Source organism: Narcine bancroftii, chromosome 11 (assembly GCF_036971445.1).
Source record: "Narcine bancroftii isolate sNarBan1 chromosome 11, sNarBan1.hap1, whole genome shotgun sequence".
NCBI classification, from domain to species: Eukaryota; Metazoa; Chordata; class Chondrichthyes; order Torpediniformes; family Narcinidae; genus Narcine; species Narcine bancroftii.
The window spans coordinates 71,603,859-71,630,279 of NC_091479.1; the positions used below are offsets into that span (position 1 = coordinate 71,603,859).

Sequence of the window (26,421 nt, forward strand, 5' to 3'; positions counted from 1 at the left end):
TCAGGTAGATGAGTATAGGTAAAGGAAGTAAATCTGTCATCTTTATCTGGTGTGACCTCTTTTTTGTTGACTATCCAGTTAACAGCAGCATTTCAGAATCTGGATTTATTGTCATGAACAAGTCATGAAATTCGCTATTTTTGCGGCAGCGTCACAGGGCAAACATTCAGATTATAAACCATCTTACAACATTACTATATTAAAAAAATAGTTCATGGAAAGTAAGGCTGTGGTTTTGGTTATTGATTATTCAGGAATCTGATGGCAGCGGGGAAGAAGCTGTCCTTGCGCCGCTGAGTGCTCGTCTTTAGGCTCCTGTACCTTTTTCCTGATGGTAGCAGAGTAAAGAGGGCATGGCCTGGGTGGTGGGGGTCTTTGAGGGTAGTGACTGCTTTTTTTTTTTAAGACGCCACTCATGATGCAACCAGCCAGAATGCTCTCCTGTCGAAGTTTACGAGAGTCTTTGGTGACATCTCGCAAAGTATAGCCGCTAGCAAGCCGCCTTCATGCTAGCATCAATATGGAGACTCCAGAACTAATCCTCAGAGATGTTTATACCCAGGAATTTGAGGATCTTGACCCTCTCCTCTCCAAAAATGACCACATCCTGAGAATAAATTATTTAAAAAAAACATTTTGGTTGTGCGTGGTTGAGTGGGTTTGGTTGAGCATGTCTGATGATGGATTACTTGACTGGGGTGTCAATTTCTTTTGTGTTGATATCAAATCAAGTTTATTGTCATCTGATTGTCCAAGTGCAACCCATTGAAACAGCGTTCTCCGGTCCTTGATGCAAAACAAGCAGACACACAACCAGACATAACACACATACAGGTAAACAATACATATGTAAGACATTTGTTCATCCAAATAAACAGACAGACAGAAAGAGAGATACTTAAAAAGACAGAATGGTCAGTGTGAACAGTTCTTTTTGTCATTCCGCATTCTCAGTGCCCATGGGAAAAAGCTGTTCTCAGCCTCGTGGTGCTGGCTCTAATACTCCTGCATCAGGGCCAGCACTGCCAGGCTGAGGGTCAGTAGTTTGAACAGGCTGATTTCCCAACAGGAGTAGCTTAAAGATGTGCGCGGGGTTCAAGGGGTCCTCAATCGTTTTGTGCGCCCTCTTCAGTCAAAGATCCCTGTAGATCACATTTATGGGGGGGGGGGGAGGGGGGAGGGAGACTCGATTGATCCTCTCTACCATTCTTAGGGTCCTGTGGATTGATCTCCGATCCATTTCTCTGCAGCAACCCTGTCAACTGTGATGCAGCCGGCCAAGACACACTCGATAGAAGGTTGACGTGGTGGCCTGTTTTCCTGCCTCAGTCTTCTCAGGAAGTGCAGTCGCTGTTGCGCCTTCCTGATAAGTGAGGAGATGTTGAGGGTCTACGATAGGTCACTAATTAAGGGAACTCCAAGGAACTTGGTGCTCTCCACTCTGTAGGAATTTCTCAGAACAAACAAGACTATAAAATGAAAATGCAAACACCGTGGTTGAAGTAAGAACACAAAGCTGGGGAAACTCAACAGGTACTTTGCATAGCAAAGATAAAGACAAAGATGAACATTTCAGGCTTGAACCCTTCATTGCAGACTGTGCAGGCCCAGTCCTAGTTGGGTAATTGAATTCTTGCCTCTGTGGTTAAAGTTGTGGGTTTCAGTCCTGTTTAAGAAACATGAACACAATCCAAGCTGACACTCCAGTGTAATGCTTAATGGTTGAAGTGTCAAACCAGAGCAGTGCCAACTCTCTTGGCCAGAAGTGTTCCTTGGGTGTGATTCGAAGAAGATCAGGGAAATACCAGCCAATACTTCACCACCCATCATGAAGTGCATCATGCTGTCTGTGGGAATCTTCTGTGCAAATATTAGATGCAGTGATTGATTTTGCGTGTGGTTCACTGGCTTTGGACTCATCGAGACATTCTGACATTGCTAAAAACATGAAACAAATGTTGGTTCTGTAATTTGAATGAGGGGTGAAAGAAGTTCAGAGAAAACATCGAGCAGCACTGTACAGATATGGACCCTTTTTAATTTAAACATTCGAAAGACTTCACGTCGAAGGCAAAGATGTGGAAAATAGTTTATTTGGGGATTTCTTTTGTTTTGTTTGTTTGAAATTTGATCATAATGTGAAAAAGGTTCCTCAGTGTTCTTAGCAGGGTTGATGTGGAAAACAATGCTTCCTCCTGTGGGAGAGTTCGGGAAGGGTGTCACTGTTTAAGTTAAGGACTTCCACCTTCCAAGACAGATGAGCTATATTCTCTGAGGGTTGTGGCTCTTTGGAATTAGCTTCATCAAAAGCATCGGAAACAGAGGCTTTTAATATTTTGAGGCAGAGGCCAAGATGGTAAGTGGGGGGGTGGATAGATGGGAGTGTTGAGTTAATATTAGTCAGATCACTCATCGCCTTGTTGAATCATTGTGTTCCATTTGAAGGGCTCAATGGGCCTTTCCCTCATACACAAGTCTCATTGTAACTTGAAGACAAAAATGTTCTCTGATTTGAAAGTTTTTTTAGAAATGTATAAATGTTGCATGTATTGTGAACAGTGAGGTAAATATTTTAGTGAGTAAATTTCTATCCTGCAGCTGCCAGAAGTTCTTCTGTTTATTTCATTGCTCAGTAGATTGGAAGAGCTTTGCTACATGTACGTTATGTGCGTGCTTTCAATTTTCACATTAAGCCAAACTACGGCTCCCCTGGGCCATTCACAGCCCATTGCCCTTTTCTAAGTGGCCCGTTCGTTTTTTTAATTTAAAAAAAAGAGCCCTGCCACTGGTGTGGACCCATGGAGGACAGGGAGCGAAGTCTCACTGCTCCCCCGCAGGGTTCAGCTGCCCAGTCCGATTGCCATCAGCTCGGTATAGGCTTTAAGAGGCCTGTTAAATGAGCCGATGTTGATTGAAAACTGTCAAGCTTAATATCGTTTGGCCTGTGACTCCTTATATTTTTCTGTACGTGGCCCACGGTTATGGCATGGTTACAGCGCCAGCAACCTGACTTCAAATCCCGCGCTGACTGTAATGAGTTTGTACATTCTCCCCGTCATGCGCAGGTGTCCTCCAAAATGTATTAGTTTGTAGGTCAGTTGAGTGCAATTGGGCAGCACAAGCTTGAGGGCCGAATGGGCCCGTTACCGGGCTGTATATCCAAATTTTAAAAAATAATTAAAACATTTTTAAAAAGGTTTGTCCGCCCCTGCCTTAAACTGATGTTAAGCTGCCGTATTTGAAGCAAATCAACGCAGTAATTAAGTTGCATTTGTTTCTCTGCAACATATAACAGATATCTCATGAGCCAAAGTCATTTTTGTGGCCAAATTGGGCGAAGTGATTTGAGAATGTGGCAGAGTACAAATCTGTCCATAACTGTTGTTATGTTTATGAATTCTTTCGCAGGTTGGCATGAAGGATTATACCTACGTGCCACTAAATAGGATTAAAGATGGAGCCCTTGTAAATGTGTATGGCGTTGTGAAATTCTTCAAGCCTCCATATCGCAGCAAGGGAACAGGTACGTAAATATGTGATTTACGTGAGGTCAAAGCATACAACGTAAATAAGTGTCCCACTGCCATCCTAGCATTGGGTGAGGTGGAGGATAATCAGGTCTGTATTGGACTCGAAGGGGAATTTAATGTTACAGCAGGTGTGCAAGGTCAGGGTGCAGGTGCTCAACAAAATGGTTGCCCAATCTGTGTTTGCCCCTTCCCGATGTAGAGAAGGGCACATCAATAGCACCAAATGCGTAGGCAAGGTTGGATCACCCGGGTGGAGATGAGATGGGAGGCTGTGGGGTGCTGGTATCTTGTGGCCGCAGGACTCACACAGGATGTGGGCTGCAGGAGGCTGCTCGTGGGAACCAGATATCGGAACCTGGATTTGAATGGGCGCAGAGGACAAGAAGTGCTCCCAAAGTGCTTCTGGCGCTGAAGGCTTTCTAATCATATCGATGGTTTGGATCTGGATCTCGGGTTGCCGACGGTTTGAACTGAAGTCTGAGTGGCTGCCAAGGCTGCAGCGACGCTGGGTGAATGCGCGAACACTCAATTCCTTTGAAGGGTCTTCCATTTGCTTCCCTTTCTCTTATTGTTAGGGGTGCTGGGCAATGCACATGGTGAGTTTTTGTTGGTCTTGCAGCAGACAAAATCTAAAGCATATCATGTATATTATATTTTTTTAAGTACTATTATGCGACAATAAAAGGAAATGGTGGGGTGGAGGTTTGGGAAAGATGGGTGGGGAAAGAAGAGCAAATGGAAGTCACAGAAAAATGCAAATGGGTGGGGGGGGAGATGTGACTGGTAAGGAGATTACAATGCAGTTGGAAGAACTGTCAAAAAGTTGTATGCTGGATGCAGACGTTGAAAGTGAGGGTCACAGGAAGTCCCTCGTTGTTTTGTCTTGAGATGACGGGAGGAGAGCAGAGGTGCGCAAAATGGGGCAGATACCTATAAGGGCTTTATCAACGACAGTGGGGAAACACTTAGTATTTCCTGGAGAAATATACTTCAGATATCTTGGAATATATTGCCTCATCCCAAGAGGTGGCAGAGACAAAGAAATTAGATGAAAGAGGCAGCATCCTTACAAGGCTCAGGGTGGAAGGAGCTGCAGCCCATGTAACTGTGCGAGTCAGTGGGTTTGTCGTAAATGTTGGTAGATAATTTGTCTCCTGAGATGCGGAGATCTAGAAAGGGGAGAGAGGTGTCCAAAGTAGTCCAAGTGGATGTGGCGGCTGGGTGGAAGTTGGCGAGAGGTTGATGACGTTTGCTGAGTTATGCACAGATACAGGAGGCAGAACTAATGTAGTCATTGATGTAGAAGAGAAAGCGTTGGACAGAAGGTTTGAAACAGCAACTGTTCCACGTAGCGATGGAAAGCCAGTTGTATCTGGGTGCTCCCTGGGCATAGAGAATATAGGAGTAAGTGAAAGAGAAGTTGTGGAGAGTGTTAGTATGTCGAACTGATCAGATGTGTGTTCAAGAAAGAAACGCAGTGCCCTGTGGACTTTCTGATGTTTAGATGGATTGCACATAATGGTCGAGGTGAGGCAGAAGGGGCTGGATAATTCAGAAAAGGCAGAAGCAGAAAATCAGAAATCAAACAATAGGGAGGGAATCCAGAGCAACAACAGGAGTTAATTGGATGTGATAAAGGACTAGGTAGAATTTACCCATGCCTGTGTGAAAGGAGACAGGGAAGGGAGAGCCGACAGGGGAAGAAGGAGGTGGGGGAGGGGTGTTTAACGAAAGCCAGAGAAGTCGATATTAATGCCATCCAGTTGGAAGGTGCCCAGTCGGAAACTGAGGTGTTGTTCCTCCAATTTACGTGTGTTCTCAGTCTGACAGTGCATGAGACTGGACAGACATGTTGGCAAGGGAATGGGGTGGAGAATTGAAATGGGTGGCCACTGGGTGATCCTCAACAAAGCGATCTCCCAGTCTGCATCCAGACACTCTGATGTAGAGGATACTACAGCAAGAGCACCGGATACAGTAGATGGTGCAGATTTACAAGTGAAACGCTGCTTCACTTGAAAGGACTGTTTGAGGCCTCAAATGCTGCTGAGGGAGGAGGTGTGTGTGGGTGCAAGTGGAGCATCTCCTGTGCTCATTGGGGTAGGTCTAAAGGGGGCAGTTGGTGGGGCAGGAGGAGTGGACAAGGGAGTTATGGAGGGAGTGGTTGGTCCCTGTGGAGGGGAGGAGAGGGCAATGTGTCTAGTGGTAGGATCTTGTAGTAGGTGGTGGAAATGGTGGAGGAGGATGTGTTGGACCAACTTCCACTCTGACCTCAAATTCACTTGGTCCATCTCTAGCAACGCTCCTCAATCTCTCGATCTCCATCTCAGGAGACAGACTTGCGACAGATATATTCTATAAACTCAACTCCCACAGCTACCTTGACGACCCCTCTTCCCACTCCATCCCCTGTAAGGATTCCATAGGATTCCATTCTCTCAATTTCTCCATTGCATCTACACCCAGGATGATGACTTCCATGCCAGATCATCAGAGATGTCCTTCTTCAAACAATGTGGCTTTCCCTCTCCCACCATCAACTCGACGCTCACCGGCATATCCTCCATTACCCATTATCTGCACATCTTCTCTGGCCCCGATTCCTCTTGTCCTCACCCACCACCCCATAAGCCCCCGCATCCAACACATCCTCCTCCACCATTTTTGCCATGTACTATGTGATCCCACCACTCGGCACATATTCCCCTCTCCTCCCCTCTCTGCCTTCCGCAGGGACCACTCCCTCTGTGACTCCCTTGTCCATTCCTCCCTCTCCACCAATTGTCCCATTGGGACCAACCCCTATGACTGCAGAAGATGCTCCACTTGCGCCCACAGCTCCTCCCTCAGCACCATTTGGGGCCCCACGCAGTCCTTCCAAATGAAACAACATGGTGAATCTGCAGGGGTCATCTACATCCCGTGCTCCCACTGTGGTCTCCACTACATCAGAGAGACTGAACGTAGACTGGGAGATCGCTGCAATAGAGTGGATCTCCCAGTGGCCACCCATTTCAATTTCCCATCCCATTCCCTTGTTGACATGCAGGTCCATGGTTTTGTGTACAGCTAGACTGAGACCACCCATAAATTGGAGGAACAACACCTCATCTACCGATTGCAAATCCTCCAACCGATCGACATTAATATTGACTTCTCTGGCTTTTGTTTTAAAACACATCCCCTCCCCACCCTCTTCCCTCGTCTCCTCTCACACAGACATGATAAATTCCACCTCGTTTTTTATCACATCCAATTAACACCTTTTGTTGGTCTGGAATTCCTCCCCCATTGTTTGAATTTCTGATATATCCTGCTTCTTTCCATATCCAGCAAATTTACAAAGTCGTTCGTAACTTTGTTCAAAAAGTTGAACATCATGCAGGGATTTATACACGCATCCTGTTAGGCTGAGGTGTATTTACAGTACTCTTCAGTTTCAATTAGTGGATGTGAAGGTCTATAATTGAGATGTGAGCTGTTAATTGAAAATGTTGTTGATCTTCATTTATAGCTGATCATTGAGTTGTAATCAACCATCTTCTGATAGGAAGCAACCAGATGCCCTTTACCTGTATATTTCTTCAATATCATCCTGATTTTAACTAATTTTACTATTTATTACAATATGCCAGAGTCTGACGTGCCTTGTTCTGGATTTGTTGCAAGTCATTTTACCTGAATGGTGGTATATAACATTCCATGGAATGTTCTGTGATCACATTTCAGTTCACGGTGAGGTGGTAACATAATGATCATCATTACCCACATTTGCTTTTTAATTGCAGGATATATTTAATTATGGTACATCCAAGTCAGTCTCAAGTCTTACATTACTTTAAAAAAATAAATAATAACAATAATCGAGCATGAAAAGTGAGGCCGTGTCTTTGGTTCGTTGATTATTTAGGAATCTGAGGGCAGCGGGGAAGAAGCCGTCCTTGTGCCGTTGAATGCTCGTCTTCTGTACCTTTTCCCCGAGGGTAGCAGAGTGAAGAGGCATGGCCTGGGTGGTGGGGGTCTTTGAGGATAGAGGCTTCATTCTTTAAGTCACCACCCCATGGAGATGTCCTCGATAGAGTGAGGTCTGATGCCTGTGATGTCGCAGGCCGAGTTAACAACCCTCTGGAGTTTATTCTTGTCCTGAGAGTTGGTGCCTCCGTACCTGTCAGTGAAGCAACCAGCCAGAATGCTCTCCATCTACACCTGTAGAAGTTTACGAGAGTCTTCAGTGACATATTGAATATCATCAGACACCTCAAAGTATGACCGCTGGCGAGCTTCCTTTGTGATTACATGAACATGGAGGCTCCAGGACAGATCCTCAGAGATGTCAACACCCAGGAATTTTAAGTTCTTGACCCTCTCCACTACTGAGCCCTTTATGAGGACTGGGTTGCCTTCCCCTGACTTCCTCCTAAAGTCCACAATCACCTTGGTTTTGCTAACTTTGAGCGCAAGGTTGTTGTCGTTACACCATTCAACGACCTGATCTCTCTCCTTCCTGTACACTTCCTCATTGCCATTTGTGATTCTGCCGACAACTGTGGTGTCATCGACAAACTTGTAGTTGGCATTGGAATTGTGCCTGGCCACAAAGTCATGGGTGTGTAATAAGTAGAGCAGAGGCTAAGCACACATCCTTGGGGTACTCCTGTGTTGAGGAGGAGACGTGGTTTCCAATTCATACTGACTGTGATCTTCCAGTGATCCAGTTGCAGAGTGGGAAACAGAGGCCTAAAGGTTGTAATTTCTTGACCAGCACAGAGAATAATGGTAATAAAGGCCGAGCTGTAGTCGATGAGGAGCAGCCATATGTATAAATTGCTGTTTTCGAGGTGGAAGGAACATAGCAAATGCCCGTGATGAGATGGGAATCAGGGTTGTTTAGGTGATGCAAATGCTCTTGGCTCCATGCAATAGAGGCAATTATAGCTCATTTGCCTGAAGAAGTGTGAACAAGGACAGTAGAGAGTGCAAAAAAAATCTGCTGGATTTCTGAGGTGTGGAATGTTGTACTTGCTGGAAATCTGAAATAAAATGGAATGCTGCTGGCAGCATCTTTGGAGTGATGGTAAAATTAATCTTTTTTATTTTAGTTCTGTTAATTTTCCTAAACCTTGAGAGTAGATAATGTTTTTTTAGACATACACCAGACCCTCTGGTCCACAAGCCCATGCCCCCTGAAAACACCAATCAACCTACAATCTCTGTATGTTTTTGGAGAAAACTCATGCAGACACAGGGAGAACATAAAAATAGCGCGGGATTAGAACCCGTGTCTCTGGCTCTATAATAGCATTGCACTAACTGTGCTGCCCGAAACTAAAAATGTGGTGGGATGCGAAGAGCAGGGGAGGCATGGTGATGCATGCAAGTAGGAGATCCGAGGGAGAGAACTACGGAAGGTCACAGCGGAACACACAAACTGCAGGTGCTGGAACCTTGAGCGAGCAGTGAGAAGGTGGGGTGGGGGACTCTGGTTTGGCAGCATAGCATGGAGAGAAATGGACAATCAACATTTCGGCTGAGACTTTCTCTTGAGACGCGTCAACGTTTCAGGGTCAGGAACCTTTCTCGAGACGTCGCTAAAGGACCCTGTGGTCGTTTCTCTCCATGGACGCTGCCTGACCAGCCAAGTCTCCCCAGCTTCTCATTGTTTGTTGTGCAAGACCACATTTGTCTGGATACTCTTTTCCCCCTCCCCCCCCCAAATTCCTTCTGCCATCATTCATTGCTCCTTTCACTAACATATCGCCTCTCGCCCACACTGACCTGAAAGGAGATGGAAAAACATGACGATATAGAGAATTGAGCTTAATCAGGAGAGGGAAACAAGGAAGAGATCTCACTATTACATTTGTGGTTAAGGGTCTGCCAGATTTAAAGATCTGGTTGATATTTTTCTCCTATTTCCTGTCCGTAACCCATCACTGCGGATGGCAGCTGTATAAGGAAGCTCAGCTGCAGGACAAAGGGAGGGAGTGCGTGGTTGTGTAGGAAGGAGAGTGGGGTGACTGACTGGAATAACGATCGGAGATGACCCATATGCCCATAACCATGAGCTACTCCTGAACCATCAAAAAAACTGGCTGTTGAGCAAAGGCTGGCTGCCTAAAATACACACTTATTAATTTCAAACTACTGCCAGGATGCTTTTATTTCTTTTGCACTGACTGCGAATAATTATCGATCTATCCTTTTATATTTATTAATCCCTTCTTCTGTACACTGTTGTCGTGAGTCTTGCTTGGCTGCAGCAAGTAAGAATTTTGGTGTACCTGTGACTGATGTTTACAACTACGGTCCATCGTCACTTATTTGTCAACAGACTGTGGTGGGGACACAGTAAGTGACGGGCTAGCAGAGGTTGAAGGAATGGCTCTGGTCATGTTGTGACAGGTGGGTTTACAAAGTTCAGGTCCACAGGCAAAATCAAAGAGCTGCTATTCCCCATTCTGTAATCCCAGCCTTTTCCCAAGGCCTGGGAAACCTGACCAGCCTATCCTCAGCTCAAGATAATAAAGCCTCATGCCTGCTCTAAATAAGCCAAGCACCCCTCCAAGTGTGTTCCTCTTTCCCGATCAGAGGTTAGTTTGGACCATACATTAGATTTCCTTTTATTTTAAAGCCTTGTCTTCTTGCAATCTGTTTTTGAGGGATGTAATTGCCCCATCTCAACTCGAGTGAAGCCTGTCGCCTGCAGGCTGCCAATCTGGGTGGTTTCAGAGTTTCTCGATGTAACTGCAGGACATTTGTGGGGGGGGGGGGGGGGTCGGGGGGGGTGAGTCATCAGCTGCGGTGCTTCTGATTGAGCCTGACATGACCCAGAGGGCAGTCTCCCTGGCGAAGTCGGCCCTCATTACCTCTGTACTTCCACAGTTGAATTGACTGCATGCCCTTTACAGGAAAGTTCACCGTGAAGCAGACAAATAACAAGAATTCGTCGGAGTGCCGCCACAGTGTGAGATTCAGAGTAATTGTGCCCTCAGGTCTACAGTTGCCCCGGGTCACTTACTGAAGCCCCTTCGTGGATGTTGAGCAAAGGCTGGCTGCCGAAAATACACACTTATTAATTTCAAACTACTGCCAGGATGCAAGCTGGCATTTGCCCAGTTTTGATTATTTTAAGGTTTTTTTTTACTGATTTTATAGAAGGGGGAAAAAAGATGTGCTCATGGTGCATCCTTTACATCTCCCCTGAAAATCCCAGAATCTTTATTACATGGAACAGAACAACATGGAAACAGGCCCTTTAGTCCACGTGTCTGTGCTGAACATGATGTTGAAATCAAAACGAATCCCTCCCTTGCCTTCTGTGGTGCACACAATAATCACATTGACATGATGGGGTGATTAAACGGCTTTAATTACCAAACACCTGAGCATTACTGATACACTACTTAGCCAGGTTCCAGGTACAGGAGCAAGAGGGGGCAAGTCCGGGCACACCAGCCTTTATTGGGAAATCCAGGGAGGAGCCAAAGGAGGGGTGAGGGAAGGTCAAGTAGGTTCAGACTGGCCTGTCCATACATCTATGCAAATGCCTTTCACCACACCTTTATATTCATGCACCTATTTAAGAAGCTTCTTAAATACTACCCCTCCACCATCAGCCTCCTCAGAACTTTAATTAACTTTTGTCCAGTCTCCCCTCTACGTGCTCGAGTTTGTCCGATCTCTCTTGATACTCGTAGCTTCTGAACCAGCCAACTTTCTTTAAATCCTCTTCAGTTCCCTTTACAAAAACTTTGTTGTTAGAGTTGGAGTTTGAAATGTTATCCCCGCTCCAATGCCATGATTTTGTAGTCAGGACGACAATATCATCAGTTTTGGTACTGATTGGAGGATAAATGTGGGTCAGGACACTGGAACAACACTCCTGCTTTTTCTGCACTTTTGTTTATGAGGCTATGTCACCGAAGCCTCTTGAAAACTTGTACAAGTGTACCGTGGAGAGCATTCTGTCTAATTGCTGTCTGGTACTGAGGCGCCAAAGATCAGGACAAGAAAAAAATAGTCCAGAGGGTTGTTAACTTGGCCTGTGACATCACGGGCACCTGTCTTCACTCCATCGAGGACATCTACAAGAAGTGATGCCTTAAGAAAACGGCCTCTATCCTCAAGAATCCCCCGCCACCCAGGCCATGCCCTCTTCACTCTGCTACCATCGGGGGAAAAAGGTACAGGAACCTGAAGACAAGCACTCAACGGCATGAGGACAGCTTCTTCCTCGTTCCCTACTGCTATCAGATTCCTGAATGAACAATGAACCACAGACACTTTGTCTTTTTCTTGCATTTTGAAATCCGGTATACATAAAATGTTTGCACTGCCGCAAAATACTGAATTTCATGACAAATTCTGATACTGATCAGACAAAGCCAACATAAAACTCTGCTGTACTTTTGATTCTTCAAGCGAGAACCACAACATATGAATCGTGGCTGACCTAGCTTGTGCTTACGCTCTCATGAAAGACCTGCTCCTTCCTACTCCTGCCGTTGACTCTCAGCACCATAATTGCTCTTACTGTTTGTGGCTTTACCATTTATGTGGATGTAGATAATGGAGGATCAATGTGAATATTTCGACCAAGCTTGGGCTCTTGGCTCTTACGCTATGTTCTGTGCCAATTGAACCTAAATGTAAGCGAAGACTAATTCCAGTCTTCACATTTCACTTTGGATTCTTGATGAAATTAATGCACAACAGGTAATCTCAAGGAATCTATGGGCTGAAAAGGTAGAGTCAGCTACCCAGGAGGGCAGGTTTCACTCAAAGAGTTTAATTGTAGTTAGCACTACGAATGGGAATGTGAACAGGAGCCTGATGGCTGCATGGTGACCACAACCCACCTGTGGCCCCTTGATGGCTCTTATGCCGAATACAGTAAAACCTCAACCATCAGCCTCAAGCAACCAGCAAAACAAAAATTGTTGAAAATAAATAGGTAAAAGCATAGAAGTTTAAAATTGGTGTGCCTCGCTGTTGGTCATCATGCAGCCTGCAACCTCAAGCAACTGGAGTATTCACTTATCCAGCATCTACCAATTCCCATAGGTGCTGGATACCAGGGGTTTTACTGTACTAGAGGAGTCGGGCCCTCCTCCAGTGAGAAGGGTGTTGGTCCTGGTTGTAACATGCGAGAATAGAATTCTGGATGGAGAAGGCAAGTTGTGCGAGAAGGTTGCTAGCAAAGGGTTGAGGTGGCGAAGGAAAAGATTGCCAAGACGATAGGATGGGATTGGTGAATGTTATGACAGTTAAAAGGAGAATGTGGATTTGTGGGGGGGGGAGGGGAGGTGGAAAATTGATGGGAAGATTACTAGTAGGGATAAGGTGGGGGTAGATTTGATCCACATTGGCAGTAGGCATTCTGGATGCTTATTAGATCCGAGTTGCCTGCTTTAAACCAGTTGTTTTCTAAAACAAAAACATTTTCTCATATCGACTATTTTGCAGGCTGCTTGTTTATTCATCTACATCAGCCTGAGAATTTGCCAGTCAGGTTCTTCACCTGTTCACAAGCAGCTAGAGTCACCTGATGTTCGCTCTCGGGGTGCTGTCCATCTGAGTAGTTCACTATCACTGTGTCAGGCTGTTTTTTGTGTGTGAGTGTGTGTTTGTGTGTTTGTGTGTGTGTGTGTGTGTGTGTGTATGTGTGTGTGTGTGTGTGTGTGTTTGTGTGTGTGTGTTTGTGTGTGTGTGTGTGTTTGTGTGTGTGTGTTTGTGTGTGTGTGTTTGTGTGTGTGTGTGTGTGTGTGTGTGTGTGTGTGTGGGGAGCTTTGTGAGGCAGTGACTGGGACTCTGGGAGAAGGTGGCGAGAATGCAGATGTTTCATCTGAGAGGGCACAGCAGTCCCTCACTGGTACAGTGAGTAGCTGCATCTGCTGTCAGTGGGTGGTGCGTTACCTCCGTGACACCCGAGGCGGAGATTGCAGATACCAACTGTGACATGTAAATGATTCTAATCATTTTTGCAGGCCATAATTAGAGAGCTGCGTTGCATTTTTAAAAGTATCCATTAAGTCAAGGCTGTAGGTCAAGTTGATTGAGTGAGTTAGCTGCAAAGGCTGTGTTTGTTTCAATTGCTGGGATGAAACTGAGCATAAATACTCTTGTGTGTTATTTTTCTTTGCCAGGGATAGTTGAACATGAGAATGCCTAAGGAGGGAACTCTGTTCACAGAAATAAAAGCAGAAAATGCTGGGAACTGGTGGCAGGTTACGCTGCATCTGTGGAAAGAGGGTCAGTTCATGTTTCACTTGGGTCTAGGACCCCTCATCAGAACTTAGTTGTGGAAGGCTCCCAAAACTGATGTTTATATTTCTGCAAGTGTGCTACCTGACCTGCTGAGTGTTGTCAGCATTTTCTGTTTTTATCATAAAATTGTTTTTTTTTCTTTTGAAATCCATTGAAATAGTTGTGAAGCAGTCTGCATGTGTCAAATTGGTTTTTTTAATTTGCTCCTTGAGCTCTGAGCCAGTGAAACTAAGTGTGTCACAGGCAGGATTGTTGCAGCAGGTGGAGCTAATGATTATATGAAAGCTCCCTGATTTCTAGAGATTTTGCTGGAGAAGACATGAAAATAGTATTGGCAGTAGGCAATCAGGGAGAGTAACTGACTTTTAGCATTTAACTGTGACATGCATCTGAGAACATTCCTCCATTATAACTGGCAGCTGGGATAATTTTGCTCTTATTTCTTCCAGTAATTGGAGCTAACATTTTAAGCAATTTAACTGAGCTTTCTGCCATTGACTCACTTCTCTCTTTTCCTGTCTTGTAGGCATTGACTTTATAAAAAAAATGTTTAAATTTAATGTATAGCATGGTAGAAGTCAATTGTGGCCATTTAAAATAGCTGCAATTGGCTTAGAGCTGGACTACTGATGGATGGCAGTTTTCAACCCAGTGTCCAAGGGTGTATTCTGGCGACATTCCCTGAATTGGGATTGATAATGGGAGTACTTAGCTGTTTTTCACTGAAGTTAACTGAGACCACCATCTCTGTCCTGGGACAGTATATGCACTGTATATAGTTGTATGAGTGATTGGAAGGAAGGTACGTTTCAGGAATTGAATGGAGTAAAATATTTTGACTTAATCACTTCACTGTGTTGAAGTCGCAATCTCATCTTGATAGGTGTTTAGCATAGATACCTTGCTGGGTAGATCTTTGTAAGTTCAAGATTAGATTATGTTGTCTCTTAAGTAATCCATAAGGTCTTAATTATGTTACTGAATATACCCTGTGATTCTTTGCATATCACTGATGTATAATTAATTGTGAATATTACTATTTAACAATATCTGCTCTCCATTGGAAAATGTGAGAAACTTCACAGTACACTCAATCCTTTTGAGGATATTCAGGGCCTTGTTTTAATTTGAATTGGGTACGTTACTGGCTAAGGTTACTTGCGTATTTGACTGCCTTTTCTGTAATGTACTGTTAGGTACCCTGGGGGAAGCAGTATTTTAGATTTATTCTCTTTGCCATCCCCTGAATGACTTTGTGGAATATTTAGAAAATGGAGAGAGACATCTATCATTCTAATTCTTTAACTTTTTTTTTTCCCAATCTTTGCTTTGTAGTGGCAGCTACACTGTTCCTGAAAGAACACACACAACCAAACGGGTTGAGCTCAGTGAGCAAACTCGTTTATTGCAGGCTGCTGGGCTGCACTTGTAGTCCCAGCCCGGACCTGGCTGAGAATGGCGCTGGAGGGCGCTGACGTCACCCAGGCCTCACGTGGTCCCCCAGCGCGGGCTTCTGAGCCCCGTGCTGGGAGGAAGGGAAAACGACCGACAACACCATTTTGGCCGGCTGCCCCACCGCCTGCCTAGTGGTGAGCCGCCACAGCATCAACATTTTACTGAGCAAAATGGATAGTAACAGTGGAGATTTAATAGTTGCTCCAACTAATTAGTGTCATTTCATTTGATGAATCATGATAAATTTTGATCAAGCAGAGCTGGATTATCTCAGGAATTCTACAGTGCAAATGTTTTCACTGCCCCTGGTATCAGTACCTGCAAATCATTTTTAAATTTCCATTGCCTTTCATGCATTTAAAATGATATGAATATGCAATAATCAGATGACGAAATGCAATTCAGTTTTGCATCTATTTAAGTATTTTCTGACAAAAACTAAAGTTTTTTTTTGCCTTAGCACATCAACTGATTGAAATGCACCCTCAGACTTCAGATAGGGGAGCTTTAAGAAATACAATTCCCACTTGGAATTAATATCTTTGCTGCTTGATACATTATGTAATGTTATGAGCAAATACACAAAAGATAGAAAATTATTAATTTAACTGAAAAGAAAATGCAAGAGAAAATTCAACTGGGGTCAATTGAGGAAAAAACTGATGCAAAAAGGCATGTTTGGGATAACAGTTAGTTTAATGCTGAAGCAGCATCAGTGATCGGGACTGGGGTTCGAATTCAGCGCTGTCTGTAAGGAGTTTGTACGTCTTGTGCCTGCGTGGGTTTTCCACAGGGAGGTCCAGTTTCTTCCCAGAGTTTAAAACGTACTGGGGGGTTGTAGGTTAATTGGGCTCATGGGCCGAAAAGGCCTTTTACAGTGTTGAATGTCTGCATTTAACTTTAAAAAATTAAATGAGGAGAATCAATCTCATGAATAAGATGAAGACCTTTGCAGCTGTGGAGGGGAATTCAATGACATTGCAGAGCAGCAGGCAAAGACAAGAATGAGCAGGTTTGCATTCTAAAGAAAGCCCATCAAGAAACACCAAAATGTCCTATCAGAGCAATCAGGAAGGGATATCCTTGCCAAACTCGCCTGCAGTTGAGTGTGCTCAGGACATGGCAGGTGAGAAATGTCCTTCCAGTGTGAGGAAAGTGCCAACCACTGAAAATGTGAGCTATTTCAAATTCTCCTGAGAAATGGAGATAGCTTGAGCTCCAGTTGCGATAGCTTTTGTATTGTAAGCACGTTGTTTTTGCATCAAAACCACAGTAGTTTGAATTCACATGCATATTATTCACATGCATATAAGTGCTTCTTATGCCATGAAGCTTTGACCTTGAAGATGAGAACGTATTGGAAGCTTTTCATTTTTAGGGTGCAGTGTAGAGTAACAGCCACTCTGAAGAAATAGGAAGATTGAGATGAGTTGGGAATTTACTGCAAATCAATTCCATTGTGTCAAGATTATCCCAAAGATAGCAAAATAACACCGTAAGATGGTCTGTACCTTGAGCAGCACTTTTTGAAGTCGTAATTTAAGTTGGAGCTCTGTGTTAATGGCATGTCAAGTCAAAAATTAATTTTGCAGCCATCCAGTATAAATTTTTAGTTCCGTGGCTCGTGCCCTAATGATCCGAATGTCCAGGATTGTTATTTGGATATCTTCATCTTTCCCTCTGGTCACTGTAATCTTGAGAATTTCTTCACCTTGTTAGCCTGGGCCATCTGCTTTATTGAACTCCCCCTCGTGTCTAACATCTACTTCAATGTGGTGATCCCTTATTCTCATCCTTGTGCTGTGCTACCATGATAGCTTACAGCCACACATATGGACCATTTTCTTTTAATTTTCACTCCACTGCAGACAATTCCAGAGCCTTCTCCATTGGTCCATGGACTAATAGCTTCTCCTATTCTCAATTCACTTAATCCATCTGCCAGTCCAGTGGTTTGTGTCTAATGATATTGAGGTTGTCAGAGCCACCACTCAACATTTTTCTCACAAGGTACTGCCTCTACTATTTCCAACCACCAATCCAAGAGCACATGCTTTAAGGTAACCAGTGTGTGCCTACAATTTGAAGTAACTCCCTTGAACAATGTTACCTCTCAAATCATCTGACTACTTCCAGATTATCTTGGAGGTACACAATCAAATCTTTTAATTAAGATCAAGAGTGGGCCCCTTCGCCCTTAGGTCTACTCCTCTGTTTAAAAATATCATGGCCAATCCATTTGTAACTTCATTTCACATTCCCGTCTCTCCACAGAAACCTTTTGCTCCCTTGCTATCAGATTTGCATCTAGTTTTGACTCTCTTTCCACTGCCATTTGTGGAAGAGGGTTCCAAAGACTCGCAGACCTCTGAGAGGTTGCTTCATTCGTGGCTTGTGGATGAACCTTTTAACAGGGGTGCCTCGTTCTAGATTCTCTCATAATAGGAAACATTTTATCCACATTCACCCTATCAGGACACTTCCCCCCAACCCCAAGATTCTGAATTCCAAAGAACTCACGCTTGACATGGAACAGATGATCTCCTTCTGTGGAGTGTAAAATTGCAAGAAAATAAAACAAGTAATTTATTCCCGAGTTCCTTTTATCCACACCGATGACTTCTCTACAATAAAAGGCAACATCTGTGGAAATACAAACATGGCTTTCCCCCTCCCTTTTAGACATTAAGGATCGCGATCTGGTGGTTCTTGAATATGATATGTTTTTGGCCCATCACTCTCCACTTTCCTCTGACCCCATCTTTCCTGCCAGTTGAACCTCTCTGTTGGGATTTCATCATCCTTTCTCGTCTTCCTTCCTCTGTTAAGAGATCCAGTCGTCAGCGGAGGCCTTGGCTTTGTCCCACTGAAACAAACCCAGACCTCAACTTTTTTACTCCTTTCCCACCGATGCTGCCTGACCACGAGAATGTTTCCAGCAGTTTCCATTTTTGTTTCTGGCAGAGTTAGTCTGGCTTCTGCACATTTGGGCAAGATTTTTATGAAATTTGTAATTTGTCAGAACATTACCACATCACAAGATAATTTTATCTATTTTTTTTTAGATTGCTGTTACTGAATTAAATTCTAAACACAGCGGTGCATTTGAATATAGGGAGTTGTGTCACCAAGACTGTTTGAAGGGTAGATTGTGTATTTACAGATGCTGGAGCTTGGAAAATAGAACTGGAGAGTTTTCCAGCTGGAACGATGTAGCCCATGCAGCCAATATGTCTAACCCACTGTTCAAAGCTATGACATTGGGGCTTTCATCACTTGGGGAGAACATCCAGCTGCCATCCTGGACTCTGCTCTCTCAGTCACTTATCTGTGTATGCCTTCATCGCTTAACTTACAGGAAAATGAGATATTTAAGGCACATAATGGTTCTTCCTTTACCCTACCGAGCCATGCATGATGGATGCTTGAAGATCCAACTCTCCCAGGCAGTCTCACGAATGAGTAAGTAGCACAGGGGTTTGATCAGTGGAGATAGAGCTGCTATTCTCAAACGTGTTTTGACTATGACCCCGTTAAGACAATGCTCAAAGTTTAAGGGCCCCCTTCCCTGTAAAGCAGTCAAGTTAAGTTGTTATTTTTCCATATTCTACTACTGAAAAATCTTTTTTATGATTTTAGTCTCTTCCCCCCCTCCACCACCCCCTTTAAATTGCCCCTGTTGAGAATGGATGAAATGGAGAATCATTAGGTCTACCAGCTAAGTGATCATTGGGGGATCAGAAGTGGAGAGGGTGAATAAATTTAGGTTCTTGGGAGTCACTATCTCAGAGGATCTTTCCTGGACCCAACACACCAATGGCATCATGAAGAAAGCAAGTCAGTGCCTCTACTTCCTCAGAAGTTTGCAAAGGTTTGGTATGTCACCATAAACCCTGGCAAATTTCTACAGATGTGTGGTGGAAGATCATGGTCTGGTATGGGGACACCAATACACCTGAGAGTAAAGTCCTCAAAAGGTAGTGGACAGAGCCCAGGACATCACATGCAAAACCCTCCCCACTACAGGGAACGCTACTGTTGGAGGGCAGCAGCAATCATCAAAGACCCTCACCACCCAGCACACACTCTGTTCTCACTGCTGCCATCAGGAAAGAGCTACAGGTACCACAAGACTCGCACCACCAGGTTCAGGAACAGCTGCTACCCCTCCACCATCAGACTCCTCAATGACAAACTCAATCAAGGACTTACTTGTGCACTTTATTGAATTTCTTGTGTTCTCTCTGTATTGCAGTCAATTTGTTTACATTTGTTGTCTGTTTACAGTTATTTTATTTGTTTACATTTTATGCTGTGTACAGTTTACTTTTTGCTCTACCAATTAGGGGTAATTCTGCCATGCCCACAGGAAAAAGGAATCTCAGGGATGTATGTGATGTCATGTTTGTACTCTGACCAATAAATCTGAAATTTAAGATTAAGTTATTTTTACACAATTGGAACTTTATAGGGTCACTGGATTTTCAGGGGTATTTTATTTTCATCTTTCCTAATACTTGCAGAGGTGCCATGTAAATCTGACTCTTCACGCTTGCAGAGGGCAGATGTCCACCCCACTGTGCATGTACTGTACATCATGACTGCTTTATTGGAGGGGAGGATGTATAGACAATAGACTAGCTGCTTTTTCTCCTGTCCATCCTTTAGACTGTAGATCAAGAAGGTGTATTTATAACTCAAAAAGCAAAGAACTACAGATGATGGAAATGTTAAATAAAGACAGAGCTTGCTGGAGATGCTGACTTGGTCAGTTATAAACATAGTAAGTGATTGAAAGTTTTCATCTGGCTCTCTTCTTCTCTCTGCAAAGATACTGGCTGACTTGCTGTGCATTTCCAGCGTTTTTGTATCTGTTAACATTGGAATTAAACAATATCTTTCCTCATCTACACATGTTCCAGAAGAATTCAAATGATTGTTTCAACCTTTGGCCATGTTTTTAAATGGTGCATTTGAGGATTTTGAATGAGTTATTGGATGCCCGTGGCTTAGCGGGTGATCCAGTAGATTTTTTTTAGACATACAGCCTAACAGGCCATTTCGGCCCACGAATCTGTGCTGCCCAATTTACACCCAATTAACCTACACCCCCAGTACGTTTTTCAATGGTGGGAGGAAACCAGAGACCCCAGAAAAAAACCCAGTCAGACACGATGAGAACGCACAAACTCCTTACAGTGCAGGATTCAAACCCTGGTCCTGATCGCTGGCGCTGCAATAACCGCTACGCCAACCGTGCCACTCGCAGTAGGTCTTCACGTTCTTTACTGGGACAGAACAAATTTCAGGCTGCAGGTACAATGCCTGAAATTCTCCATTCAGTGATATTCTCAATTGAAGTCGTATCAAATTAATTCTGTTGATGTACATTGTCAACATATTCAACAGTTACAGCTCCGCTCTCCTTGAGTTACCTGAAGTTATAATTTGGCTGTCTTGTACACTGATTCATCAAATTCCCAGTTCTCAGGAGATGTTCCTGAGAGTACATTCAAATTTACAGGGCTTTTGTTTTAAAATGTAACCTTTATGTAAAAACATTTCTGCACCATCCAGATTGGTTAGTTTTGGTAGCAACACAGATATTAATTGACTTGCTTACAAATCTCTCCAGTATTTGGTTGGGGGCAGTTGAATGTTTGGTCTTATTTCAGTGCTAGGTGTCTGAACATTGAGTATTTTCTCCAGATCCTGGTTTTGTGCAGTATTCTGGGACATTATAAGGTACCTCCAATTGCTGTTCACTTTTGGTGCCTGAAGTGGTTTCCATGTCAGCTGTGGGTGGAATGGCGTTGCTCCTCTGGAATGGGGAGAAGGTTAGATGAAATGGTTTCCAGAACAGTACTCCCTGGGCAACTTGGTCTGAATTGAGACCACATTCAGCATCTGGAGATTTTCTGCTGGTAGGAAGTATCTAGGCATTGGAAAAAATTAATTGAAAGTCAGCAATACTGATCTTTTGTATTTCAATAATAGATCACCATGGTAGAATGCTCAATGCCCAATTAAATTTAATCATTACAAAGCTTGGTTTGTTGATGATTTATATGCTAAGCTAAAATAATAGGCAAGAAAAGAGCAGCTGGTTCGTCAAGCCTGCCGCACACTCATTAACATTTTCCCTTTCTCTTCCCCATGCAAGCACACAGGTGCATGCCACCTCATTCATCCTGCATATATTCACTGTTAATTCATTCCCTTCTCATGAAGCAGTGTCTGTCAAGCTGTCCCTCGTTATCATCTGCTTTATTCCATTTCTTAGTCCGTCAACTCAGCTTTTGGGGCTTCTAAAGTGGGCTGACATGCAGATTCAATGGGGCTTTGCAATGCCTGAACTGGGTAGCTGGGCTGTGTGGAATGATGTCCTTGTGTGCCTGGTAGAGAGACTTGTGTTTCGCATTTTGAATGGTGATGGGATAGAGGTTCCCATGCATCATGAGGGAACTTGGCTTCAGGAGAAATTTTGAGGATCCCTTCTTTTATTCATTCCCAGCATTTGTTCCATCTGATGAAATACAGAATGCGGAGGCTCATCTGCCACAGGAAGTAGTCTGTTTTATATCAGCTCGGCTGTAATTGTAGGGGTAGCTGCATTCGTTCAGCAAAAGCCCAAGGATTGAAGCTGGACCAACACAGAGCTTTTTTTAAAAAAAAAGCAAATGCATCAGTTGTGATAATTGCTGCCGGATTAAACTTCACAAATTAAAAGGCTAAACCTCATTTAGCATCATTAACCAGACAATGGTCAGTCATGGATAATGAGCAGAAACAGCTAATTGCTGCACTGTCCTTGCATCTATGTCCCATCGAGCTATAAATACCAAAATGAGTGACTTAAAGGGATATACTCTACTTAGCAGGTTGCATATTATATGTGTGTGTTGACTTCATCAGTTAAAGGCAGTTTAGGATGAGGATGGGGAATAGTGAACATGAGAAACCATCAGTCAGTAGACCCAAATAATTGTGAGAAGGAGGATGGAAAAGATCAATGAGAGGATTCAACCCTTTAGCTTGTATGTGGACTCCAACTGGCCACAACTGTTGGAATGAATTATGATGTCTTGGCTGTCTTTGAATATTGACATTCAGTGTTTTGCATAAGACTGATCCCAGCTGTAGATGGAGCTCGGAGCTTGGGGATGGGGGAGGGAGGAATGATTAAAAATTGGGTTTCTGGCCTAATCTTTGTTCTGTTTTCAGTGTAACCTGCTTCAAAACACAATTGTTGCTTCCCTCTACATAACTGAAGCAAAAAAGAAAAATGTGAAAATTCTGCAAAAATGCAATTAAAATGCTGAAAAAATAATTTTGATCTTGCAACGCGACGCGTGGTGTATTTTGATTTTGAACTATTTTTGTCCAAATTTTCACTTGATCTCCCTATGAATTTTTTTTACAGTATTTGATGAGTTTCCATTTGAATTATTTGTTTGGCCCTCTGTGTATTTTGCATCTGGTAATTCTCTTTTTCTTCTGTCCCTTCTCTAGTCTTAGTAAGTCGACTGAATATATTAATTCTTCAATGCTGGAGTTGAATAGTCTTCCTAAAATAACTCATCATTTATCGCTCTTTTTACTGATGTCAACTGACATGCAGTGTTTATGAGATAGCTGCCGTACTTGCCTCAGCAAGGTCACCACTTCAACACCAAACTCCCCTCTCCTTCTCCACCATAGTCCAGATAATTTGAGATGGTTGTAAACTTAAAGAATGATTTAGAATCCAATATATTGCATGCCCAGGCCCACATCTAGATTTATTTATCTTCTTTGAGAGTTTTGTATAGGTAAGACAATGCGTGATGGACAGGTACTAAAAATAAGGTCTTTAACAGTGTAATGGTGGTTGTGTTCCCAGAGTAGATTTCACAGTGAACTTTTTTGTGCTGCGTCTCTTTCTTTGCTTTTGCTTTCTTTTTTTAATTTTTTTTATTTTTCACACTATGAACCATATTGACCAAAATACACACAAACATTTCCCTCTTGAATATACACAGTGTCATTTTCTCCCCTTTTCCCCCCTCCCTTCCCATCCCCCTCCCCACCCACTAAATGTTCAACATTTCCTTTCTTCTTCTTCTTTGCCTTGGCTTCGCGGTCGAAGATTTATGGAGGGGTAATGTCCACGTCAGCTGCAGGCTCGTTTGTGGGCTGACAAGTCCGATGCGGGACAGGCAGACACGGTTGCAGCGGTTGCAAGGGAAAATTGGTGGGTTGGGGTTGGGTGTTGGGTTTTTCCTCCTTTGTCTTTTGTCAGTGAGGTGGGGTTCAACATATACAATACATTAAACGCATTAAACAATGTCATCACACAATAAAAATAAACAAGAAAATTGTGTCATCTACTTTTATACACTGGGTCAGTTCATTTCGTTGTCTTCTCATTCTGTCATTTTAGGTGGTGGAGGTCTGCGGTAGGACCTCTCTGTTGTGTTTATCTGTATTATTTTTTTCCAATGGAATACATTTATTCATTTCTATGTACCATTGCTGTATTCTCAGGCTCTCTTCTGATTTCCAGGTTGACATTGTACATTTTTTTGCTACAGCTAAGGCTATCATAATAAATCTTTTTTTAATCTTCCTGATGTCTTGCATTGATTTCTAGATTATTTTTCTGTTCAATCAGTTGCTCCCTTTCATTGCTATATATCTGCTACCTTCCTCCTACCCGAAACATCACCCTCCTGATTGCCCCTCCCCAACCATTCTCTATTCATTTATTGTTTCCTTGCTTTTCCCATTATTTTTTTCCCTTTTGCCATCTTATATTCCATGTTCAGACATTATTACTTCATGATTTTAAGATTACTCTGCAGAAGGTTTAATCCTCTTGCTCATTCAAATCTGGTGCTGTCTGTCAGGCACCAGATGTATGTTCTCCCTGTATCCGCATGGGTTTCTTCCTGGTGCTTAGATTTCCTCTCATGTTCCAAAGATGTACAGGATTCGAGGGTTAATTGGACACGGGAGTATTTGGGCGGCGGGGGCTTGTAGGCCTGTTACTGTGCTGCACCTCTCAATTAAAATATGTAAATTAAAATTTGTATTGTAGAAATGTAGTGCTAAGTTCAGTGTTCCCATAGGCATATGTGCATGTTTAGTTCAGATTATTAAGGGTGAATTAATCACTCATTGGCTCCATGTGAACATGTTTAAATCTCTCCATAATTCCATTGGGAAATATTAATGCTGCTGCTCTCTTATTGCAAGAAAATCTTTGAAGATTAGTAGCTTATATCTGCTTCATAAATTGTGGTCTGCTGGACAGTAGAGATCCCTGCCTTCTAATATGCTTCTGAACCTTGGACTTCCTACTTCAGACATGTCCAGCAATCTCAAGATTGCAGGAATGTTGCATGGTCCTTAAAATTCATTGGAAGGACAAGGGAAGCCACATCTCTGTCCTCTCCCAACCTCCCCAACATTGAGGCCTGGACCACACTTGACTCTTGGAAAACCACATCACATGCATGCCCAACACCATACTCTGTTCTGAGGTCATTCACAGGCAAACTGTTGTAAGAGCAGCGATGAAGATTGAAGCTGTGCTCCAAACATTGAAGAAATTGAACCTCCCTACTGACTGTTGGCAATCTCTGTCCCAGGAGTGCTCAAAGTGGAGAAGGAGCATTTGGGATGGTATTGAGCATTTCATCCGTGCTTCCGGAGCCCTGTGTAGGTGGTGGAAGGATCTCACCACCCACCAATCTCCCTAGCCACCCAATCAGGCACCAGCTTTTTTATCTGTGGGAAGAATGCGGTTCCCACATTGACTTCATGTGCTACCGCCGAACCAACAGGACCAGAGTGGAGGTAAGTCATGCCATGGGAGTAAGACAAGAAAGCCAGCGTAGAGATTACAATGTTATTTATTTTCCTTTTATTTTTGCTCATTATTTTCCTCCTTTTCACTTATTGCGTGGAGTCTTGTGGGAAAACTTGTGTCTCAGTGGAACAATGAGAGACGGCTGTTATGCAAGAAAGTCTGCAGTGGCTGGGGATGAGTGCGTGCACAAAAGTGCTGGAAAAAAACGCAGCTGATCATACAGTGACTCTAGGAGCGAAAGGGTAACCAATGTTTCAGGAGTGAGCAAAAGCCGTCTGGGCACTCTCCAACCAGGTGGCAATGACTTTCCAGTTCTGTTAAACCCCTCCCCTGAGTCTCTTTCCCCTATCCTCTCTCTCTCATTTCCTCCAGCCCCCCAGTCCTTTCCTTCTGTATTTAGAGCTACCCTCCCCCTTTTTCACTTCTCAATGTGTTTTTTATCTTTTACCCTCTCACCTCCTATGGCCTTTTAACCTGTGCTCCTCTGTCTGCCTCTTCTTTCCTCCTCTCCACCCCTCCCCCAACCTTTTTGTTTCGGTGCTTGCCTGTTTTTTGTTCATTCTTTTGACGAGGGGCTCAGGCCAGAAATATTGGCGTCCCTTTACTTCCTATGATCTGAGTTGCGGCCCCTCACATTTCATTCAAACCTGCGATGTTAGTTTGCTTCTGAAGGATTCTGACTGAGAATTTGCACATTCTCCCTGTGACCATGTGGGTTACCCCCGGGTGCTCTGGATTCTTCTCCTCTGGATCGTTATATTGCATGCCATCCCCTTTTGTACAGGTGAGTGGCAAAATCTGGGGAGAAGGGTTGGGCAAGTGTAAATGGTCAGCACAGACTTGGTGGGCTGAAAGGCCTGTTTCCCTGCTGTGTAACTCTGGCTTCTTTTATACCAATTATACAGCAAAATAGTCTCCTTTGACTCCATAATCTGAGGATAGTTTTGGTACTCAGAGTAGGAAGCTCTATTTCTGCACAGAACTCACCATTAAAGTCTTGACGCTCTGTGCCATTTGGTTTGTGGAGAAAGTTTGGAGCAGCATGAGCTGTTTGTGATAATTTAGTGGCTGTGACGTTGGGCTGAGGGTCAGACTAAAAGGGCATTCTGGAAATAAGAGTATAAATTTAAATTTGGACATACAGAACGGTAACAGGCCCTTTCGACCCATGAGGCAGTGGGGCCAAATTACACCCAATTGACCTACAGCCCACAGTACATTTTGAAGGATGGGAGGAAACCGGAAATCCCGGAGGAAACTCACGCAGACCAGGGGGAAATGTACAAATTTCGTACAGACACCGCAGGTTTTGAACCC

General features: G+C 43.6%; 1 protein-coding gene across 5 annotated transcripts in view; it reads left to right on the forward strand.

Moving 5' to 3' along the window:
- pot1 (protection of telomeres 1 homolog) overlaps window positions 1–26,421 on the forward strand; it is a 299,294-nt gene that overhangs the window by 106,306 nt on the left and 166,567 nt on the right. For all 5 annotated transcript variants that reach the window (XM_069903354.1, XM_069903353.1, XM_069903352.1 and 2 more), the window contains exon 7: window positions 3,409–3,523. In XM_069903354.1, the coding sequence (XP_069759455.1) occupies window positions 3,409–3,523 (115 nt within the window). The remainder of the gene's footprint in view (window positions 1–3,408; window positions 3,524–26,421) is intronic.